General features: G+C 46.6%; 1 protein-coding gene across 1 annotated transcript; it reads left to right on the top strand.

Moving 5' to 3' along the window:
* The first annotated feature begins 1,400 nt into the window (after positions 1-1,400).
* On the top strand, positions 1,401-4,427 carry MYD88 (MYD88 innate immune signal transduction adaptor). The gene is made up of 5 exons (XM_019418711.2): positions 1,401-1,782; positions 2,608-2,742; positions 3,078-3,258; positions 3,439-3,530; positions 3,807-4,427. Exons 1-5 carry the CDS (start codon positions 1,455-1,457, stop codon positions 3,959-3,961), a joined length of 891 nt encoding a protein of 296 aa, XP_019274256.1. The 5' UTR covers positions 1,401-1,454; the 3' UTR covers positions 3,962-4,427.
* Positions 4,428-20,396: the final 15,969 nt, after the last annotated feature.

Below are 20,396 nucleotides of genomic sequence, written 5' to 3'. Positions count from 1 at the left end.
GCCCCGCCTGCGGTGGCCTAAGGCGGCCAACCAGGAGGTGGACACTTCCGAAGCCCCGCCCAGAATTGCGGGCCGGAAACCTTTCTACTCGCAGCACCGCCTACTGCCAAACCCGAGGAGAGACTCCCAGAGCCCGTTCGGTACCTTGAAACAAACTCCGCCACTGCCGGGGCTCGCTTCCCCTAAAACTCTGCCCACGGCCTGCCACCAAACCGAAGACTGGACCACCAAAGACCCCGCCTACGGCTTCCGGTTTGGGAAGGAGGAGGCGGGGACTCAATTCTTTCCCCTTCCTGGTCTTCTCGACTGTCTCCTGAGTCCCAGTTCCGAAGCTGGGGGACTTAATTCCGAGACGCCCCAGAGCCCTACCCCGATGTGCTTGGGCTCTCCTGGGAAGTCTTTCGAGAACACTGAGGGAACTGGGGAGTCTGGTGCGGCAGGAGAACAGATTGTGTAAAGTGGCCGAGATGTAACAAGCTCTTAATCTAGAGAGAATACCTATCTTACCAATTTTGCAGTAATTTGGGTTTATTTAATTAATGCCCACCTCCTGCACTAGGCTGAGGTCTGCACCAAGGCAGGGAGGCACCCTGTATCCGGGATGCCTGCAACATGCTTGACACTTAGCCGGTGATCAATAAATACCTATTGAATTAAAGACCAAAGTTCCTTAGGTCAGGACTGTGTTTTCCAACTTCCCTCCCCCCAGAACCCTAGAGAGCAAGGCTGGTGCCCCCTTGACTCCCGTTGGTAAATGTGTTTCTCTAGACCCCAGAGAATAGCCCTGCGTTTGTCCCAGACACCAAAGGCCAGGGTGTTATCCTCAACCCCGGACGGTTTCCCACCTTTCAAAGGCAGGACCGTGGCATGCCTCAGGCTCCAGAAGGTAGCATACCCTTTCCCACCTCACCTCTGGGTGTACAGCTGGAGATTCCCCCACAATCCCAAGGCCTGGATTGTGCATTCCCCGGAGATCCAGAGACAGGGTTGGGGGGAAGGGCTCCTCCTTTGCCCCCTCCCCGCCATCCTCGAGGGCAGTAACATATGAACCCCGCAGATCCCCAAAGGAAAGGATGTGATTCTATCAGATCCCAAAGGGCAAGGCCCCTATTTCCTACAACCCCCAAAGGAAGGTCGTGTCCCCCCTCCGGCCCCCGGGCGCCCCGCCCTCCCGCCACGGCCCTAGACCCTGGAGGACAGGTCTGTGGGCCTCCACACCTCAAAAGGCAGGTCCCCCGGTTCCCGTGTCCCCCGTCGCCCGAGACCCCGCGAGCAGAGATGGGGCACCCCCACCTCCACACAAGTGCTAGGGCTCCAGATTGAAGGGCAGGGCGGCGCTTCTCGGAAACAGAAACCCGCGGGGCGGGGCCGGGGGCGGGGGTGGCGGTAAAGGAAGGAGGAAGAGCGGACCGGCTGCGCGACTCTACAGCGCTGAGGCTCCGGGGTAGCCCGCCATGGCCGCCGGAGGCTCCCGCGCGGGGTCCGCGTCCCCCATCCCCTCGGCGTCCTCCCTGCCTCTAGCTGCCCTCAACGTGCGAGTGCGGCGCCGCCTGTCGCTGTTCCTGAACGTGCGGACGCAGGTGGCGGCCGACTGGACGGCGCTGGCTGAGGAGATGGGCTTCGAGTACTTGGAGATCCGGCAGCTGGAGGCGCATGCCGACCCCATGGGCAAGCTCCTGGACGACTGGCAGGGACGCCCGGGAGCCTCGGTGGGCCGTCTGCTGGAGCTGCTCACCAAGCTGGGCCGCGATGACGTGCTGGTGGAACTGGGGCCCAGCATCGGTGAGGACACGCGTTCCCGGCCTCATACCTGGGGGGACGAGGGAGCTGACCTTCACCAGCCTCAGCATCCATTCTCCCCTGGAGAGGCCCCCTTTTTCTGCCTGGGGGCCGGGGAGGGGGGCTGGAGGCAGCCTGCAGAGGGGGTACCACCGTGTGGGACCAGTTCCCTCTTTCAACACTGGGATGACAGGAACTGGAGAAAGGAGGTGAAGGGTGGGAGAGGCAGACAACAGAGGGAAACATCTTAGGCAAATGTTTTCCTGTAGGGCCAGGACTCAGAATCGGGGTCCTCTGTGGGGGAGTCAGGACTACTTCAAGTACAGCAACGGGACAGGTGAGGGACTGAAAGCTGACAGTCACGGAAACCTCAGGTCCCAGGGAAATGCATCCCTTCCTGCCACTACCTGCCACATAATATAGACGGCTGCATCTTGCCTGGTTGGGGCCTCGTTTATATACCCACCACTGCATCTCCTGAGCCGTTCTTGCACATCCCGTCCCTTGCTCACATCAGCCGTGGATCCTAGAAGAAGCAGACCTTGGGTTCAGGAGTCCTAGGAAGGAGGGCCAGGACAAAGGGACAGAAGGACACAAGCCTGGCCATGATGACTTCCCAGACGACCAGAACACCGTCCCTTCGGGATGGTCAGAGCCAGGTGGGAGCTCAACTTTTCAGAGCTGTTGGACTGTGCATGGCACCAGTGCGCTGGGAAAGCCCTGGAGCACAACATAGCTAAGGAAGTAGGGCCAGGGATGGATCCTGACTGTGGATAGAGGCATGGGACAAACCCAGGGAGCCTGCCACACCCTGTCTCTTCCCCACAGAGGAGGATTGCCAGAAGTATATTCTGAAACAGCAGCAGGAGGAGTCTGAGAAGCCCTTACAGGTGGCTGCTGTAGATAGCAGTGACCCACGGACATCAGAGCTGGCGGGCATCACCACGCTTGATGACCCCTTGGGTAAGGATCCAGTACTGCTCTGCCGGGCCAGGCGTGACAGGTGGACCATAGGACATTGCGTTAAGATCATCCTCACCTAGGAAATGGGAATAATGATCTTACCTCTGAGTTGGTGTGAGACTCTCATGTATCTGTCTTATGGTCAACCCAGGGCTTGGCCCAGGGTGGGAGGTGGAGGGGAGAGGCACTCACCTTTCCTCTCCTGGGAAGAGCACTTTCTCTTAGTGTCATTTTGGGATTGGTGTAGGGTTCAGGACCAAGTCACCCAGGCTGGGGGTTCCTGGCGGGCTCCTCTTTTGCAGAGGTTTAACATCACCCTTGTGCTCTGCACCCAGGGCAAATGCCGGAGCGTTTTGATGCCTTCATCTGCTACTGCCCCAGCGATATCCAGTTTGTTCAGGAGATGATCCGGCAGCTGGAACAGACAGATTATCGGCTGAAGTTGTGTGTGTCTGATCGCGATGTCCTCCCTGGCACCTGTGTCTGGTCCATCGCCAGTGAGCTCATTGAGAAGAGGTTGGCTAAGAGGCCAGTGGGGTCAAGTGGGTGGGTACACAAAGGCCTGCCCAAGGGATCCAGATGCTGAGATTCTCCCAGTTGGACCCTGTCTAGTCTGACCACAGTGGACTCCTCCTGAGGCCATCCCCTGATGAACCAGGTTGGCACAGTGCCTGCAGCCTGCCCGCTCTCCCCTAGGTGCCGCCGGATGGTGGTGGTGGTCTCTGATGATTACCTGCAAAGCAAGGAATGTGACTTCCAGACTAAGTTTGCGCTCAGCCTCTCTCCCGGTAAGCTCAGCACTGCCTTTGCCACAGAGGAGGGGGTAGACGGGGCCCCGGGATGCCATCAGTCCCTCATCAAGGGCCACGGATGCAGCACCAAGGAACTCCTGTAGGTTTCCGCACACTTGAGTGTGTGTGCACATGAGTGCCCTCTGTGTGGGTGAATGGGTGCCACGGGTGCTTGATTGCGGGGAGGCCTGTTGTTAACGCCTGGGCTGGGGACGGATCCCACTAGCTGTGGAGGGAGGGCCTGGTGCCAGCTCTGAACCTCTTGGCTTGCAGGTGCCCATCAGAAGCGACTGATCCCCATCAAGTACAAGGCAATGAAGAAAGAGTTCCCCAGCATCCTGCGGTTCATCACTGTCTGCGACTACACCAACCCTTGCACCAAGTCCTGGTTCTGGACCCGCCTTGCCAAGGCCCTGTCCCTGCCCTGAAGATTGCCCCGGGCCCCTGGGCGTGTGTGCTTCTGCCCCTGCTTCCTCCTGCCGTAGGGGTAACCTGTGCCCCACTTGCTTCTCAGTTCCGGGGGATGCCAACTCCACAGACACACTGTACGTCCTGCACAGGATCAGTAACGTGTCCACGTGCTGGGCTATCGAGCCAGGACAGCGGAATCCAGGGCCAGCTGGGACTGAGAAGAGCTCCAGCAGAGCCAGCTCTGACCTGTCCACATGTCTTGGGCCTCGGTCTCTCCACCTGAGAACTAAGTAGGGTAGGGAGAACTGGTAGTAGCTGTGTTTGAATCACTGTCGAGGGAGCCCAGCCCTGGACAAAGGTGCGGCCCACGTGTGTTCCTTTTCTCTTTTTACCCCCTTCATTGAAACCAGACTCTGGAAAGAACCCAATATGCCAGCATCTGTGCCTGCAGGGCAGCACAGAACGAGAGAGAGAGAGAGAGAGAGAGAGAGAGAGAGAGAGCTGCTTGAACTCGCATAGCAAGTAAGCTGCAGACATAGGTGTTCTTCCCTCCCTACGGCATCTGTATGCTAGTTACTTTTGAGCTCTCCTCAGGGGAGAAAATGTCTTGGTCTCAGGTCTCTGTCCCAGGGCAAAGCCCAGGACCCTAAATCGAATAGAAAATGTGTCTTTCCTGCTCCGCACCCAGCCAGGCTGGGGCAAGGTACCTTTCCTCAGGGTCTTGGTGGGGGGACTGGAGGCCCCTCCCTGCATGATCTTGATGAAGCACCTAGCTGACCATGCACTTATCCTCACTTGGGGACGTTGGGGAATATTTTTTAAACAAGTTCAAAAAAGTATCTTTCGTACCTGTTTTGTCTGCATTGTGAGAATTTCAGAGAGAGCTGAGATATGCCTGTGTTTGTCATTTCCCTTCTGTATCCTGGGTTTATAATAAAGAGTTCTCTACTTTTGGAAAAATAGCAGGTTTCACTTGTGTCTGGGAGATTGGAAGCAGTTTACCGGGGATAAAGCTCTCCTGGGCAAGAGAAATGGGCCCACTGGGTAGGTTCCAGTGGGTTTGTTTGGCAGGGGCTTCTCGAAGACTGGGCCCCTGCTCACACGTCCCAGGCCTCACCGGGGCTGTGGCCTCAGTTCCAGACACCAGGGGCACTGCTCGCCTTCACCAAGCGTGGTTCTCCCTGGATTGTGCCACACTTTTAGGTCCTGGCCTGGCTCTTCTAGGCTCCAAGAGGGTCTGGAGTACTTCCACTCCAGCCCACAGATCTCTGGAGAACTCAGTTATCAGTAATGGTCCTTAAGCATATTTGTGTTAATCCTGAAGGTTTTGATCTATTTTTACTTTTATTATTATTTTTTTAAAGATTTTATTTTTAAGTAACCTCTCTACCCAATGCGGGACTTGAACTTACAACCCTGACCGCGATCAAGAGTTGCATGAGCTGGCCAGATGCCCTGCTTCTGATCTATTTTTAAATAGAATGTCACTTTTTTACTGTTCACTCAAGAAAGTTTGGAAAATATATTTAAAAAAAATTTTTTTTAATGTTTATTTATTTTAGAGACAAAGAGCACAAGCAGGGGAGGGCCAGAGAGAGAGGGAGACACAGAATCCGAAGCAGGCTCCAGGCTTGAGCTGTCAGCACAGAATCCGACGCGGGCTCGAACCCACAAACCATGAGATCACGACCTGAGCCGAAGTCGGACACTTAACCGATTGAGCCAACCAGGCGCCCCTGGAAAATATATTATTTTTAAAAATCACTGATCATTCTAATCCGAGAGATAACTCTAGTGATCTTTTAGAGTGCCCCGACATCATCAGTGACCATAGCTTTTCTCTCAATGGTCTCCCTGTTGCCGTGTCCCGGTTCCTGAGCCTCCCGGATACTGGAGGCTCCCCGGCCTTGCCCCTGTGCCTTCAGGGACTCCTAGAAAGGCCCCGTGTACTCAAGGCAGCCCTGAGATGGGACCTTCCTCTCCAGGGTCCCCCAGGGGGCAGACCCACAGGGTGGTCCTGGAAGAGCCCCTAGGATCTGCCCCGTGCTACCTATGGCTGGGGAATAGCCTTTGGATCGGCTCCTGGTCATGAGGTTGCGGGGGTCTCGGGGTAACACCAGTCACGTCACGGGAAAAGTCTGCATTCTCTCAGGCAGGCTGGTGACCTGAATGTGCTCACTTCACTCCCACCTGATCCTTACACCTCTCGCACGTTCTCTCCACCAATGCCCAGTCCCCCACCGGTGGGTTCCCAGACGCCAAGAAGGCTTCCTCTTCTCATTTTGGGCTTAGTCCTCTAGGAACCTTTGATAGAGAAATCCTCATTTTTCTTTAAAAAAATTTTTTGTAGGGGCTCCTGGGTGGCTCAGTCAGTTAAGGGTCCAACTTCGGCTTAGGTCATGATCTCGAGATTCATGAGTTGGAGCCCTGTGTCAGGCTCAGAGCCTAGAGTCTGCTTTGGATTCTGTGTCTCCCTCTCTCTCTCTCTCTGCCCCATCCAGACTCATGCTCTGTCTCTCAAAAATAAATATTTGTAACATTTATTTATAAATATGGTTATTTTTGAGAGAGAGACAGAGAGCAAGGAAGAGACAGAGAGAGAGAGGGAGACAGAGGATCTGAAGTGGGCTCTGTGCTGAACAGCAAAGAGCCCGACACGGGGCTTGAACTCACACACCGTGAGATCATGATCTGAGTCAAAGACAGACACTTAACTGACTGAGCCACCCAGGCATCCCACCCCTCATTTTTCAATAGGGAAAATTCACGGCTGAAATGTTATGAAAGGCAAAAGCAGAAAATTCTGGAGGGCAGCAGCAAAGTTAAAATACAAAACTATAAGACTACACGACTATGAACCTGAATTCTGCCACAAGCAATGACAGGGGAAAAACAACAGGGAGAGGGGTTTCTGCCAGATTAGACAATAAGATATATATAATACTATGTGACTATGCTGGATCCTGGTTCAAACAGGTCATGTGTAACAAGACATTCTTGGGTCATAAACTGATAGAAGTTAATATCCAGCAGGAAAAAACCTCTTTGACCTCAGCCGCAGCAATTTCTTACTCGACACATCTCCAAAGGCAAGGGAATTAAAAGCAAAAGTGAACTATTGGGACCTCATCAAGATAAAAATCTTCTGCACTGCAAAGGAAACAATCAAAACTAAAGGGCAACCGATGGAACGGGAAAAGATATTTGCAAATGACATATCAGATAAAGGGCTAGTATCCAAAATCTATAAAGAACTCACCAAACTCCACACCTGAAAAACAAATAATCCAGGGGAGAAATGGGCAGAAGACATGAGTAGACACTTTTTTAAAGAAGACATCCAGATGGCCAACAGACACATGAAAAGATGCTCAACGTCACTCCTCATCAGGGAAATACAAATCAAAACCACACTCAGATACCACCTCACGCCAGTCAGAGTGGCTAAAATGAACAAATCAGGAGACTACAGATGCTAGAGAGGGTCGGAGAAACGGGAACCCTCTTGCACTGTCGGTGGGAACGCAAACTGGTGCAGCCGCTCTGGAAAACAGTGTGGAGGTTCCTCAAAAAATTAAAAATAGATCTACCCTATGACCCAGCAATAGCACTGCTAGGAATTTACCCAAGGGATACAGGAGTGCTGAGGCATAGGGGCACTTGGACCCCAATGTTTATGGCAGCACTTTCAACAATAGCCAAATGATGGAAAGAGCCTAAATGTCCATCAACTGATGAATGGATAAAGAAGATGTGGTTTATATATACAATGGAATACTACTTGACAATGAGAAGGAATGAAATCTGCCAATTTCAGCAACGTGGATGGAACTGGAGGGTATTATGCTAAGTGAAATATGAAATGAGTCAGGCAGAGAAAGATACCATATGTTTTCACTCATATGTGGATCATGAGAAACTTAACAGAAGACCACGGGGGAGGGGAAGGGGAGGAAAAAAAGTTACAGAGACGGAGGAAGGCAAACCATAAGAGACTCTTAAATACTGAGAACAAACTGAGGGTTGATGGGGGGTGGGGGGGGAGGGGAAAGTGGATGATGGGCATTGAGGAGGGCACCTGTTGGGATGAGCGCTGGGTGTTGTATGGAAACGAATTTGACAATAAATTATATTTAATATAAAAAAATAATAATATCCAGAACTTCTACAACCCAACAAAAAAGAAATATAACACAATTTTAAAAACGGGCAAGGGACTTGAACGGACATTCTTCCAAAGGAAATATACAAATGATTGATAAAATACGTGAAGAAATGTTCAACGTCGCTACTCATTAGGGAAATACAACTCAAAACCACAACAAGGTACCGTATCACACCCATTATGATGCCACTATCAATAAAACAATTCCAGAAAATAACAAGTGTCAGCAAAGATGTGGCAGACTTGGAACGCTGTGCACTGTTGGTGGGAACGTAACATGGTGCAGTTGCTGTGGGAAATGGTACGGCAATTTCTCAGAAACTTAAACACCAATATGCCCTGTGATCTAGCAGCTCCACTTCTGAGTATATACCCAAAATAATTGAAAGCAGGGTCTTGAAGAGACCCCATAGGCACAGCAGTGTTATTCCCAATAGCCCAAACAGGTAAGCGACTCAAATATCCCTTGACGGATGAAGGGACAAGCAGGACGTAGAATACATATAAAATGGAGATACTACTCATCCTTCAAAAGGAACGAAATTCTAACATGCTGCAACTATGCTAAGTGAAATAAGCCAGTTGCAAAAAAGACAAATAGTGTATAATCCATTTACACAAGGTATCTAAATGGCCAAATTTAGAGAGATAGAAAACAGAATGGTGGTTTCCAGGGTCTGAGGGGAGGAGAGAACGGAGAGTTGCTTGATGGGCGAGTACAAGGTTTCAGTTTTGCACAAGGAAAAATGTTTCTGGAGCTCGACTGTATGACAATGCGAATGTACTTAACAGTATTGAACTGTATAAAAATGGTTAAGTGGATGGCTCAGTCGTTTAAGCTTATGACTCTTGATTTCAGCTCAGGTCATGATGTCACGGTTCCTGAGATCTAGCCCCGCGTCGGGCTCTGTGCTGACAGCGAGGATCCCGCTTGGGATTCTCTCCCTTGCTCTCTGCCCCTCCCCTGCTCGCTCGCTCTCTCTCAAAATAAATAAACATTTAAAAAATAAATAAAAATGGTTAAGGTGGTACATCTTATGTCATGTGTGTTTTACCACTAAAAACAAAGACATTGTCTTGGGACAATTGGGGAAATCTGGGTATTAGATGATGCCAAAAAACGATCACTATTTTTTTAAGATGTGATAATAGCATTACGGTTACATAAGAAAATGTCCAAATTTGTTAGAGTCCAAATCGGAAGTATATTGGCATGAAATAAATGATGTTTGGGATTTGTTTGTAAATAGTTAAGTAGGGGCGCCCGGGTGGCTCAGTTGGTCAAGTGTCCAACTTTGGCCCAGGTCGTGATCTCGCGGTTCGTGAATTCAAGCCCCGCATCGAGCTCTCTATTGTCAGCACAGAGCCGGCTTTGGATACTCTGTTCCTCTCTCTCTCTCTGCACTTCCAAACACTCATGAGCACGCTCTCCCTCTCTCTCTCTCTCTCTCACATAATTATTTAAATTATTATTTAATAATAAGTAAATTGAAAAAAGTAGCAAAGTATATATAAAATAAATGTGACCACACAATAGTTATTAAATTAGTTCATTTTTTCTCCTTATTCTTGTGTGTTTAAAATTTTTGATAATTAGAAACTGTGTTGAGCTTAAAAGTACAAGCAGTATTACTACTCCACTTGGATAGATCTCTCTGCATCTCCCTAAGGTAGGTATTTTAAAATCATTAATTAGGAATGACTGAAACAAAAAAATAATCTTTTCTCATCTGGTTGGGGAAGTAGAAAGGAAGTTTGATCATTTATTTTTAGACATCTGAAAATCTCATCTCTGACAATTGATTTTTTTTAAAAAAATTACTCATTTTGAGGCTTAAAAAAAGTACACCAAGAATATTTTCACTCAAAATACTTTAACTTTATTTTAAAAGGGACTTTCTTTTTTTTCATTTTTATTTTTTAATGTTTATTATTTTTAGAGAGAGAGAGAGACAGAGAGCAAGCAGGGGAGGGGCAGAGAAAGAGGGAGACACAGAATCTGAAGCAGGCTCCAGGCTCTGAGCTGTCAGCACAGAGCCCGATGCGGGGCTCAAACCCACGAACCGTGAGATCATGAGCTGAGCCGAAGTCAGATGCTCAACTGACGGAGCCACCCAGGTGCCCCTAAAAAGGACTTTCATGAACAGCATGGCATTTGAGTCAGAAGGGCCAGTGCCACTGACCCTGAACAAGGAGAGAAGAGTCAGGGCTCCTTAGTAGCCATGCCGAAAGACTGCTTCATGGCAAGGGGGGCCCCTGGCTCTTCAGCCAAGCCAGGAAGACATGAACACACTTCTTCCTTCAACAATGAGGGAACAGCCTCTTTGGGGCCTCTGGTTGGCAGAAAATTCTGGGTTATGGGGCTGGGAAGTGGCAAGGGGTGGAAAACTGGAGAATGCCTGTTCAAACCAGGCTGGGATAATTTCAAATTCTAGAAGGTGAACTCAGACTCACAGAGCAAAACACATTGGGCCATTGTGCTGGTAGGTGGGTGGGTGAACTCACCATCAATTCAGGGGCACTTTGTCCCCACTGGCTGCTGTATGCCAGATCATGCAGAATAAATGGTCTAAAAGGCCCTGGGGACTTCTGGTTCTGGGAAAATATGGAGTAAACACACATCTCCCTATTCCCTCTGTTAAGTACAGTTTAAAAAAAAAAAAAAAACCCTCGGACTTAACATATAAAACAAACATAAGGAGACTTTGAAAGGTGTAAAGAAGGCAGACAGGCTAAGGTACCCTGGGACCCACAGAATGACATGGTGGTGATTCCCAGGGTTTTCTCTTTGTATTTTGTATTTCAGAGTGAGTATTGGAGAAGCCAGCAACCCAGAAACTAATTGGTACTGACAAAAAAAAAAAAAAAAAAAAAAGGGAAGAAAGAAAGAAAGAAAGAAAGAAAGAAAGAAAGAAAGAAAGAAAGAAAGAAAGGGAAAGAAAAAAGGGCTTGCTCTTTCTAGCCAAAGGACTAGCAAGGGGCAGCGTAGCAGGAAAGAAAACTTTTAGAAAATAATCACTCTACTCCAGCCACAAAAACTGTACAAAAAGCTACACTACCACCTATACCCTCCCCGCCAAGCCAAATGGGGACCCTCGACTTCCACGCAGGGCAGTGTCAGAAGAGGCCAGCGAGAGTCAGATTTTCACCACGGCCGGCAGCAATGTGCCCCTCCTCCATGTGTGTGGAGGCCACAAGGGGAGCAGTATGGAGGCATCCTTCCCCCTCTAGCCAGGGTGGTATTAGCAGAGGCTCCGTGGGCAGTCTGAATTCCCATCCTGGCCCAGCAGTAACTGGGTACCCCTCACCAATTCCCACTTCTCAGGATGTCAACAGAGGCTGAGTAGGAAACCTGAACTTCAACCTCCATCTGACGGCATGGAGAAGACCTTTTTTTTTTTTTTTTTTTAAATAGTAGGCTCCATGTTCAGTGTGGGGCTTGAGCTCAAACCTTGAGATCAAGAGTCACATGCTCTACTAACTGAGCCAGCCAGGTGCCCCAGAGAAGGCCTTCTACAACAGGAGGTTTAAATAAGGTCCAGAGTCTCATAATATTCAAACTGTCTGGGACTGAAAATCATTCCTCATACAAGAACCAGGAAAATCTCAACTTGAGCAAGAAAAGACGGCCCAACTGATACTAACACCAACATGATACAGATGTTGAAATTACCTGACAAGGATTTTATTTTTTTTAATAATAAGGTTTACTCATTTATTATGAGAGAGAGAGAGAGAGAGAGAGAGAGAGAGAGAGAGAGAGAGAGAGAATACACACAAGCAGGGGAGGGGCAGAGAGAGGGAGACACAGAAGCCAAAGCAGTCTCCAGGCTCTGACCTGTCAGCACAGAGCCCAGTGAGGGACTCAAGCTCACGAACCATGAGATCCTAACCTGAGCTAAAGTCAGATGCTTAACCAACTGAGCCACCCAGGGGCCCTTACGTGACAAGGATTTTAAAGCAGCCAGTATAAAAATGTTTCAGTGATCAATTACAAACACACTTCAAATAAACAAACAAACAAACAAACAGTTTTGGCAAAGAAATAAAAGAAATGAAGAAGAACCCAACTGGAATTTTAGAACTGAAAAAAAGTAACTGAAGTAAAAAGCTCACTGGATTAGTTCTATAGTAAAATGGAAAGGATGAAGGAAAGAATCAATGAACTTGAAGACAGAATAATAGAAATCACCCAATATGAACGACAGAGAATAGATTGAAAAAAATTAATAGAACCTCAGGAATTTGCGGGACTTTAAGAAAACATCTAATATTTGTGTCACTGGGATCCTAAAAGTAGAGGAGAAAGAAGGTAGAGCTTTAATGTTTATTTATTTTTGAGAGACAGAGAAACAGAGTGCGAGTGGGGGAGGGGCAGAGAGAGAGGGAGACAGAATTGGAAGCAGGCTCCAGGGTCTGAGCTGTCAGCACAGAGCCTGATGCAGGGCTCACACCCACAAATCGTGAGATCATGACCTGAGCCAAAGTTGGACGCTTAACCGACTGAGCCACCCAGGTGGCCCAAGAAGATGGAACTTTAAAAGTATTCAAATAAATATGGCTGGATATTTTCCAAATATGGCAAAAACCTGAACCTATAGATTCAAGAAGCTGATCAAATCCCAAACAAGATAACCCAAAGATATCCTTGCCGAGATACATCATACTCAAACTGCTGAAAACTAAAGACAAAGACAAAATCTTGAAAGTGGCCAGAGAGAAATGACACCTTCCCTATAAGGAGAAAAACAACTTGAATGACACCAGCTTTCTCACTGGAAGCCTCAGAGGTCAGAAGAAAGTGGCACCACATTTTCAAGTGCTGAAAGAAAAGAATTGTCAATGCAAAATCCTCTATCCAGTGAAAATCAGGGAGGAAGAAGAAATGAAGACATTCTCAGACAAAGAAAAATGATGAGAATTTGTCAACAGCAGACCTAACCTCAAAAAATAGCTACGGGAAGTTTTTGAAAGAGAAAATAAATGATTAGGAAAAGAATCTTGGGACATCAGGAAGAAAGAACTAAAATGCAAAAACAAGTCAATAAAAATGTTTTCCTTCTCCTCTTGAGTGGCATCTGATAGTTTAGTGGTTGTGTGCCAGATAAATTAGGGGAGTTGATAAGTATGGTGATAATTTCTCCTTCAAGCAACTGCACAATGGAAAGGAGAAATGGAGTGACTGCTGGCCAGGAGGAGGGATTCTGTGACCCCTACAATTTCCTCTTTCCTCAGAAGAACAAAGCCCACCTGGCCCAGTCTAGGGTTCCCTCTCCCACACACTCATGCATTGTCTGATATGGTTCTCAGTTAATGCAGAGGAAATATTTAAGACGATTACAAACAGGGGCAGGTAAAGGGACCTGAAGGGAAGAAAGTTTTGACACCTCACTGAAACTGGTAATGTGAACACAAGGAGAACTGAGATAAATTATGTACATACAATATTATACCGAGTACCTACTAAATATCTACACAAAGAAACACTCTCCATACATAAAAAATAAGTCAAAACGAACGTCTACTTACAATGACCAATGGAGAATAGATTAGATTAGTCCGGTGTTAGGGCTGCTGGTGGAAGGGGAATGGGTAGTCTATAAAGAGGGAGCCAAGGGAGATCTTAAAGGTAAAAGTTTTGTATCCTGATTGCAGTGGTGTTTACACAGATCTATACATGTGATAAAGTGGCAAAGAACTACACACACAAGTTGTACCAATGTCAAGTTCTTGGTTTGATATTGTATCTCAATTCCCTAAGATATATCCATTGGGGGAAATTGTAGAGAAGGCCCAAAAAACACTCTGTACTACTCTTACAACTTCCTGTGAATCTATAATTATCCCAAGATAAAACAGTTTTTTAAAAATTTAACATAAAAAATTGGGGCACCTGGGTGGCTCAAGTCAGTTAAGCATCTGACTCTTGATTTTGGCTCAGGTCATGATTTCACAGTTCATGAGATGGAGCCTCAAGTTGGGCTCCACGCTGACAGCACAGAGCCTGCTTGGGATTCTCCCTCTCCCCCTCTTTCTGCTGCTCCCTGTGCATGTGTGTGCACATGTGCTCTCTCTCTCTCAAAATAAGTTAAGCAATGAAAAAAATTAACATAAAAATGAAGTAAAAAAACGTTTATGCAATGATTAAAGTTAATTTTCCATCTTGCTTATTCCCCCAGTCTCACTGAAATGTAATTCACATACAACACTATGTAAGTTTAAGGTATACAGCATAATGACTTTCCTTACATACAATGCAAATGATTACCACAGTAAGTTAACATTCATCATCCCATATAGATTTTAAAAAAGACCTTTTTACTTATGAAGAGAGCTCTTAAAATCCACTCTTTTTAACAAGCTTCAATATACTATACAGCAGTGTTAACCATAGTCATTGAGTTATACATTATATCCCCCGTGCTTATTTATTTTATAACTGGAAGTCTCTACCTTTTGACCACCTTCATCCAGTTCAACCCTCCCCCTCCCCACCTCCCACCTGTGGTTGCCACAAATCTGATCTCTATGAGCTTGGTTCTTTGTTTTGATTCCATATGTGAGATCATGCAGTATTTGTCTTTCTCTGCCTTATTTATTTTCATTTAGCATAGTACCCTCTAGGATCATCCATGTCGTCTCAAATGGCAGGATTTATTGCTAAATGTTTCATTGTGTATATAGATACCACAACTTCTTTATCCATTCACACAACAGTGGGCACCTAGGTTGTTTCTATGCCTTGGTCATTATAAATAATGCTATGAACATGAAGGTGCAGATATCTCTTTGACACAGTGTTTTCATTTCCTTTGGATATATACCCAGAAGTGGAATTGCTTTCCAACTGGCTTATTGGAAATTTGCACTCTGCACTCTCACCAACAGTGCACAAGGGGTCCCTTTTCTCCACATCCTCGCAGCCTTTATCTACTATCTTGTTTTTAAAAAAGAATACTCTCCATTATAAAAATGATCACTGAAAATATATGTTTATGCATATATTTCATATAAAAGTCTATGTATTTTCAACTAGCATTTTGTTTTGTATTGGGAAAATGAGCCAAATTATATTTTTTGAGGATCTATTTATTATACAGGCCCTGGTCAAAAGGGGAATTCAAATATAAACTAAACAGGGCTCTGTCCTCAAGGAACTTACAGCCCAAAGAATCAAGGCACAAATGCAGGAAAACCCTAATAACTTAAGAGTTAGACAACACAGCCCTCCCTGGCAGATACGCTGGCCAAAGACAGCATGTGCTACAAGTTCTGAAGGCAGGCTTCTGTGGGCCAGGTCTTGAAAAGGCCTCTCTGGAGGCAGATAACCTTGACGTGGGCTTTGAAAGGTGGAGCTGGTGGAGACAGAGATTCAAGCAGTAAGGGAATAACTTAGACAGATGGGGAAAGTGAGAGACACATTTGGGGGCCCGTGGACTGGTAGGACAAGACATTCTGGGTTCAGTAGGGAGTTCCTAGAAAGCAGACTGCAGCTGGGAGCATATGTCTGGGCAGGAAAGGGCTAAAAGGGAGTGCAGAGATCAGTTGAGTGGATGTGTGCAGGACAGATCAGGGAAGTTGATAAGCACAGTTGTAATTCCTGTAATTCAGACAACTGCGTAAACAAAAATGGGAAATGAAGTGACTGCTGGTTGCGGGGAGCAACTCTGGGATCCCCAGCATTTCCTCTTTCCTCAGGTCAAACCGTAGCAGGCTCGTTCCAGTGTCCTCTATCCTAAGCACTCATGCATTAATTCAACCTGCAACCACATAACCCTGAGGTCCTGAGGGTGGACCAAGTCCAAGGACCCATGAGGTAAGTCTCATGTGGTCTCTGCTATATTTGGTTCTTCTGATTGAGTATTCACAAGTGAAAATGAATGTGTTTCAAGATCAACACCTTCATCCACTTCATTACCTCCTTCTAGGGTAGCACTATCCAACAGAAACACATGTATTTTTTAATACTCTAGTAACCATGTTAAAAAAGTAAAAAGAAACAGATGGAATTAATTTGCCCCACCCCAGACCTACTTCATCAGATTCCGCACTTTTAACAGGATCTCCAGATGATCCACAGATACAAAAAAATGGAAAAGTTCTGCTTCAACCATTAAAAGAAGATACAGGGTATGTAGCATTTTGGCTATTCAATATCAACTTTTCCCTAGTCATCCAGGTTCCATGCCATGATTTCACCCAGTCCTAGCTCCAGAGATCTAGGCCAAGCAGCACTTCTCTTTGATGCTAAGCACTGCGGTTGGTTCAGGCATTTCATGTGACCCAATGAGAGTCAATGAGACCCAATGAATCCTTTGATAGACTCCACTACGTTTGAATGAAAAAGGCTGTGCATTCTGGAGCCATTTTGGAGCATGATGGGAGAGCCTGCCTGTATATGAAACCTGTGGATGGAGGAAAAACCAGACACTGATGACTTCATTTGAGCCCTTGCTTCAAGCCTTACAGCTTGACTTTGCAGGAACCAGTAAATTCCCTGTTTAACTTGTTTGGGTTGTGTGCTAGATAGGTCTCCTCCTCCCCTTCTCCTCCCCTTGTTCTCCACCAGGCTCTGTGCCTCAGAGTATTGACCTTCAAGGATGACATCAGTAGGCTCCCTTTGTCCACTGGTTTTCTGTTGGCCAATGGGAGGCACCAGCAGGAGATCAGAGAGTAGGAAGAGATGGAAGTCGGGGTATTTATTCGCTTGCTTCCCTTCTTGAGAGCTTGCTGAGGGATAACTTCCTTTCTATCAAAGGCTATAGCTACTTTCAGGTAGCTTTCTCCTTCACTTACCTTCTCTGGTCCCAGCAGTCCCCTGTCTCCTTGCTCCTTCATGGCCTAGGGCTGTTTTGCTCCCCAAGGTTGCCAATCCTGGACTACTGCACATTCTTTTTGGATTCCCTATTCCCTGACCATGACTCTGCAAAAACCTCCTTTATCAAACTCTCCTCAAGTTATCCATTTTGAGTGTGCCACTTACTTCCTTTTGGGACCTGACTAGTACAATCATTGGTATTAGAAGTGGTTTTGAAATAAGATTCCATGGGGGGAAAAATGATTCCGTGGATAAAGAACATTTGGTATAGGGGCACCTGGGTGGCTCAGTCGGTTGAGCGTCAGACTTTGGCTCAGGTCATAATCTCACACTGTGTGACTTCGAGCCCCACGTCGGGCTCTGTGCCGAGCTCAGAGCCCGGAGCCTGCTTGGGATTCTGTGTCTCCCTCTCTCTCTGCCCCTCCCCTGCTCACGATCTGTCTCTCTCTGTCTCTCAATAATAAATAAATGTTTAAATAAATAAAAAATAAATAAACATTAAAAAAAGAACATGTGGTATATAACAATGAACTATTACTCAGACTTAAAAAAAAGAATGAGATCTTACTATTTGTGACAACATGGATTGACCTAGAGGGTACTACGCTAAGTGAGATAAGTCAGACAGACAAAGACAAATATGGTAAGATTTCACTTACATGTGGAATTTAAAAAGCAAAACATACAAACAAGCAAATAATAAACAAACCAAAAAACAGAAACAAGCTCATAAATGCAGAGAACAAACTGGTGGTTGCCAGAGGGGAGGTGGGTGGGGAGGACGGATGAAATAGATGAAAGGTATTAAGGTATTAAAGGTATTAAGAGGCACAAAATTCCAGTTATAAAACAAATAAGTCATGGAGACGAAAAGTACAGCATGGGGAGTACAGTCAATAATACCGTAATAATACTGTATGGTGACAGATGGTAACCCTACTTACTGTGGTGAGCAGTGTGTAATGTATAGAATTGTTGAAAAAAAAATAGGATTCCAGAACTGAGATGCTCATGTATATGAGGAAGGCATGGATAACCTCCTTGTTGTGGCGAAATGGGACCCTGGCAGTCCATAACAGGCAGTGTCCTCACAAATAAGCACATTATCATGGCAGTGGCCTGGGATAAAGTGCAGGTGGAAAACGATAAGGCCATGAGGAGGGCTGCCTGGGTGGCTCAGTCGGTTGAGCGTCTGACTCTTGATTTCAGCTCAGGTCATGATCCCAGAGTCATGGGATTGAGCCCCATGTCGAGCTCCAAGCTGAGCAGGGAGCCTGCTTAAGATTCTCTCTCTCTCTCTCTCTCTCTCTCTGTCCCTTTCCCCAGCTTGCGTGCTCTCGCTTTCTCTCTCTCTCTCTAAAAACAAAAAAGGTCAGTTAGTGGAGGAAAGGAAAGTGCGGGCTTCTTACAGAAGCAGCCAGAAGCGTTGCAGCACAGCCCGCTCTGGAGTGGCTCCAAAAGCCTGTAGAGAAGGGACATTCTCCGGTGAGCAGAACTCTACTGCAGATCTAGTTAATGCCCAGATCTAACCTGACTTGGGGGTTAGCCTGGCCCACTGGTCAGGAATTTGGAAAGAACAAGATTAGAAGGCTGGGGACAAGGAGGTCGAAAGAAAGATGGACTTCTTGCGATCCACAAAGTATATTCATGTTCCATATAAATGCTCACCCAAGGGCATCTGTTGTAGATGAGACTCTCAATAATCAGGACAAGATGACACAATCTGCGAACATCAGATGGCCTCTTCCTCAGATACTCTCTAGTGCTTGGTTAATAGATCCATTTGCAAAGTGGCCCACGGTGACGAAAGGAGACATTGATGGACTCAACAACACAGACTTGCTCTCACCAAGCTGATCTGGCCATTGCCAACACTGTCTTTGGGGGCGGCGGGTGCGTATTTTAACTAAAAATTCAAAAATGTGGATATAACTCTATGTGCATTATCTATTCCTTCAGAAAGGAGTTTTGATAGTTTGTGTCTTTCAAGAAATGCATCCATTTCATTTGTAAAATATATTGGCATTAAGTTGTTCATAATATTCCTAAATTACCCTTTCAATATCTGTAAAAACTGTGATGTCATCTCTCTCATTCCTGATATTGGTAATTTGTGTTTTCTCTACTTTTTCCTGATTAGTCTGACTACTAGTTTAACAACTGTATAGATTTTTTTCTCAAAGAATCAGTTTTTGGTTTCATGGCTTTTTCTCTCTCGTTTTTTGTTTAGTATTTCACTGAATTTCATTCTGGTTGTCATTTCTTTTCTTCTGTTCACCTTGAGTTCAAGTTTACTCTTTTCTTTATGTTTTCTTTTTTTTTTAGAGAGGGGCACCTGGGTGGTTCAGTCAATTGAATGGAGTGAGGTGACCCTCCTCACTGTTACATCAAATGAACTTTGTATAAAGGAATTTTTGTGCTTCTCATCTCTACAAACTTGGGCTCAGTGGGTTTGGAGGTCCTAGTGCCAAAGAGAAGGATACTTCCACCGAGGAACACATTCATGTTTCCATTAAACTAGAAGAAACTGCCTCCTGACTGATACACATTGTGACAGAAATTGTCCTCCGAATCTAGCTTCCCTTCCTTTCCTTAGGAATAGAACTCCAGAGTTTTAACTGGAGTTACTATGGCCACCGTGCCGAAGATCACAGATTAGATTATAATTCAGAAGACATTTATTCCTTCCTTTCTCTCCTCTCTTCATGAGAGTCTACTTTCTGCCCTACTGACGCTGAGCTCGGGTATGTGACTTATGTCGGCCGTTGGGATGTCAGCAGACAGGATCCAAGCAAAGGCGCTAAATGTGCTTGTGAAGTTGTCGGGCTCGACTTTCGTCTTGCCATTCCGATTCTGGAGAGGTAAGTACAGAAGTAAAAGGGTTCAGACCTGTGCCAGGTCACCAATCTTGCTCTACGGCAACCTTTGCCACGGAGCTTCTAACCTATGTACATGACTTACCAAGGCCTGGGATGCTGCCATTATCATGAAAGTCATTAGCATAAGGAGCACATGCCCTGGGTAGCTTGCTGGTGGCAAGAGGACGAGAGAAACATGGAACAGATCAGAACGCAAGCCGCAGCCTGGAGCCATGTCCGGCTGAATCCAACACAGACCAGCCAAACACCAGCTCCACTGTAGACATGTGAACAAGGAATAACTGCTCACACTGATATTTTGTGGTTGTTTGTTACAAAGCATTTTTGTGGCCACGGCTAACTGAGACCCTAGGTGTGGCCATGTGACTATGTTTTGGGCATCAGGATGGAAGAGTAAGCTAGTGATGCAACTTTTAGTTCATGACCTTAATAGAAAGGTGTGTGCCCTCTACTTTGCCTCGACTTCATGCTGCAGGAATGCGGGTGTGGCGGCGGGAGCTAAGAGCTGCTTGTTAAGGACGGGAGACACAAGACGGGCCGGGGCCTGGGACCTTAACACTATGGCGCTGACCTATCGTTGTAGGACTGCT

The sequence above is a fragment of the Panthera pardus genome, unplaced genomic scaffold (assembly GCF_024362965.1).
Source record: "Panthera pardus isolate Hobbes unplaced genomic scaffold, ASM2436296v1 HiC_scaffold_16, whole genome shotgun sequence".
NCBI lineage: Eukaryota > Metazoa > Chordata > Mammalia > Carnivora > Felidae > Panthera > Panthera pardus.
Note: the sequence above shows the minus strand (reverse complement) of the source record. Positions and strands in the feature narration are given on the sequence as shown.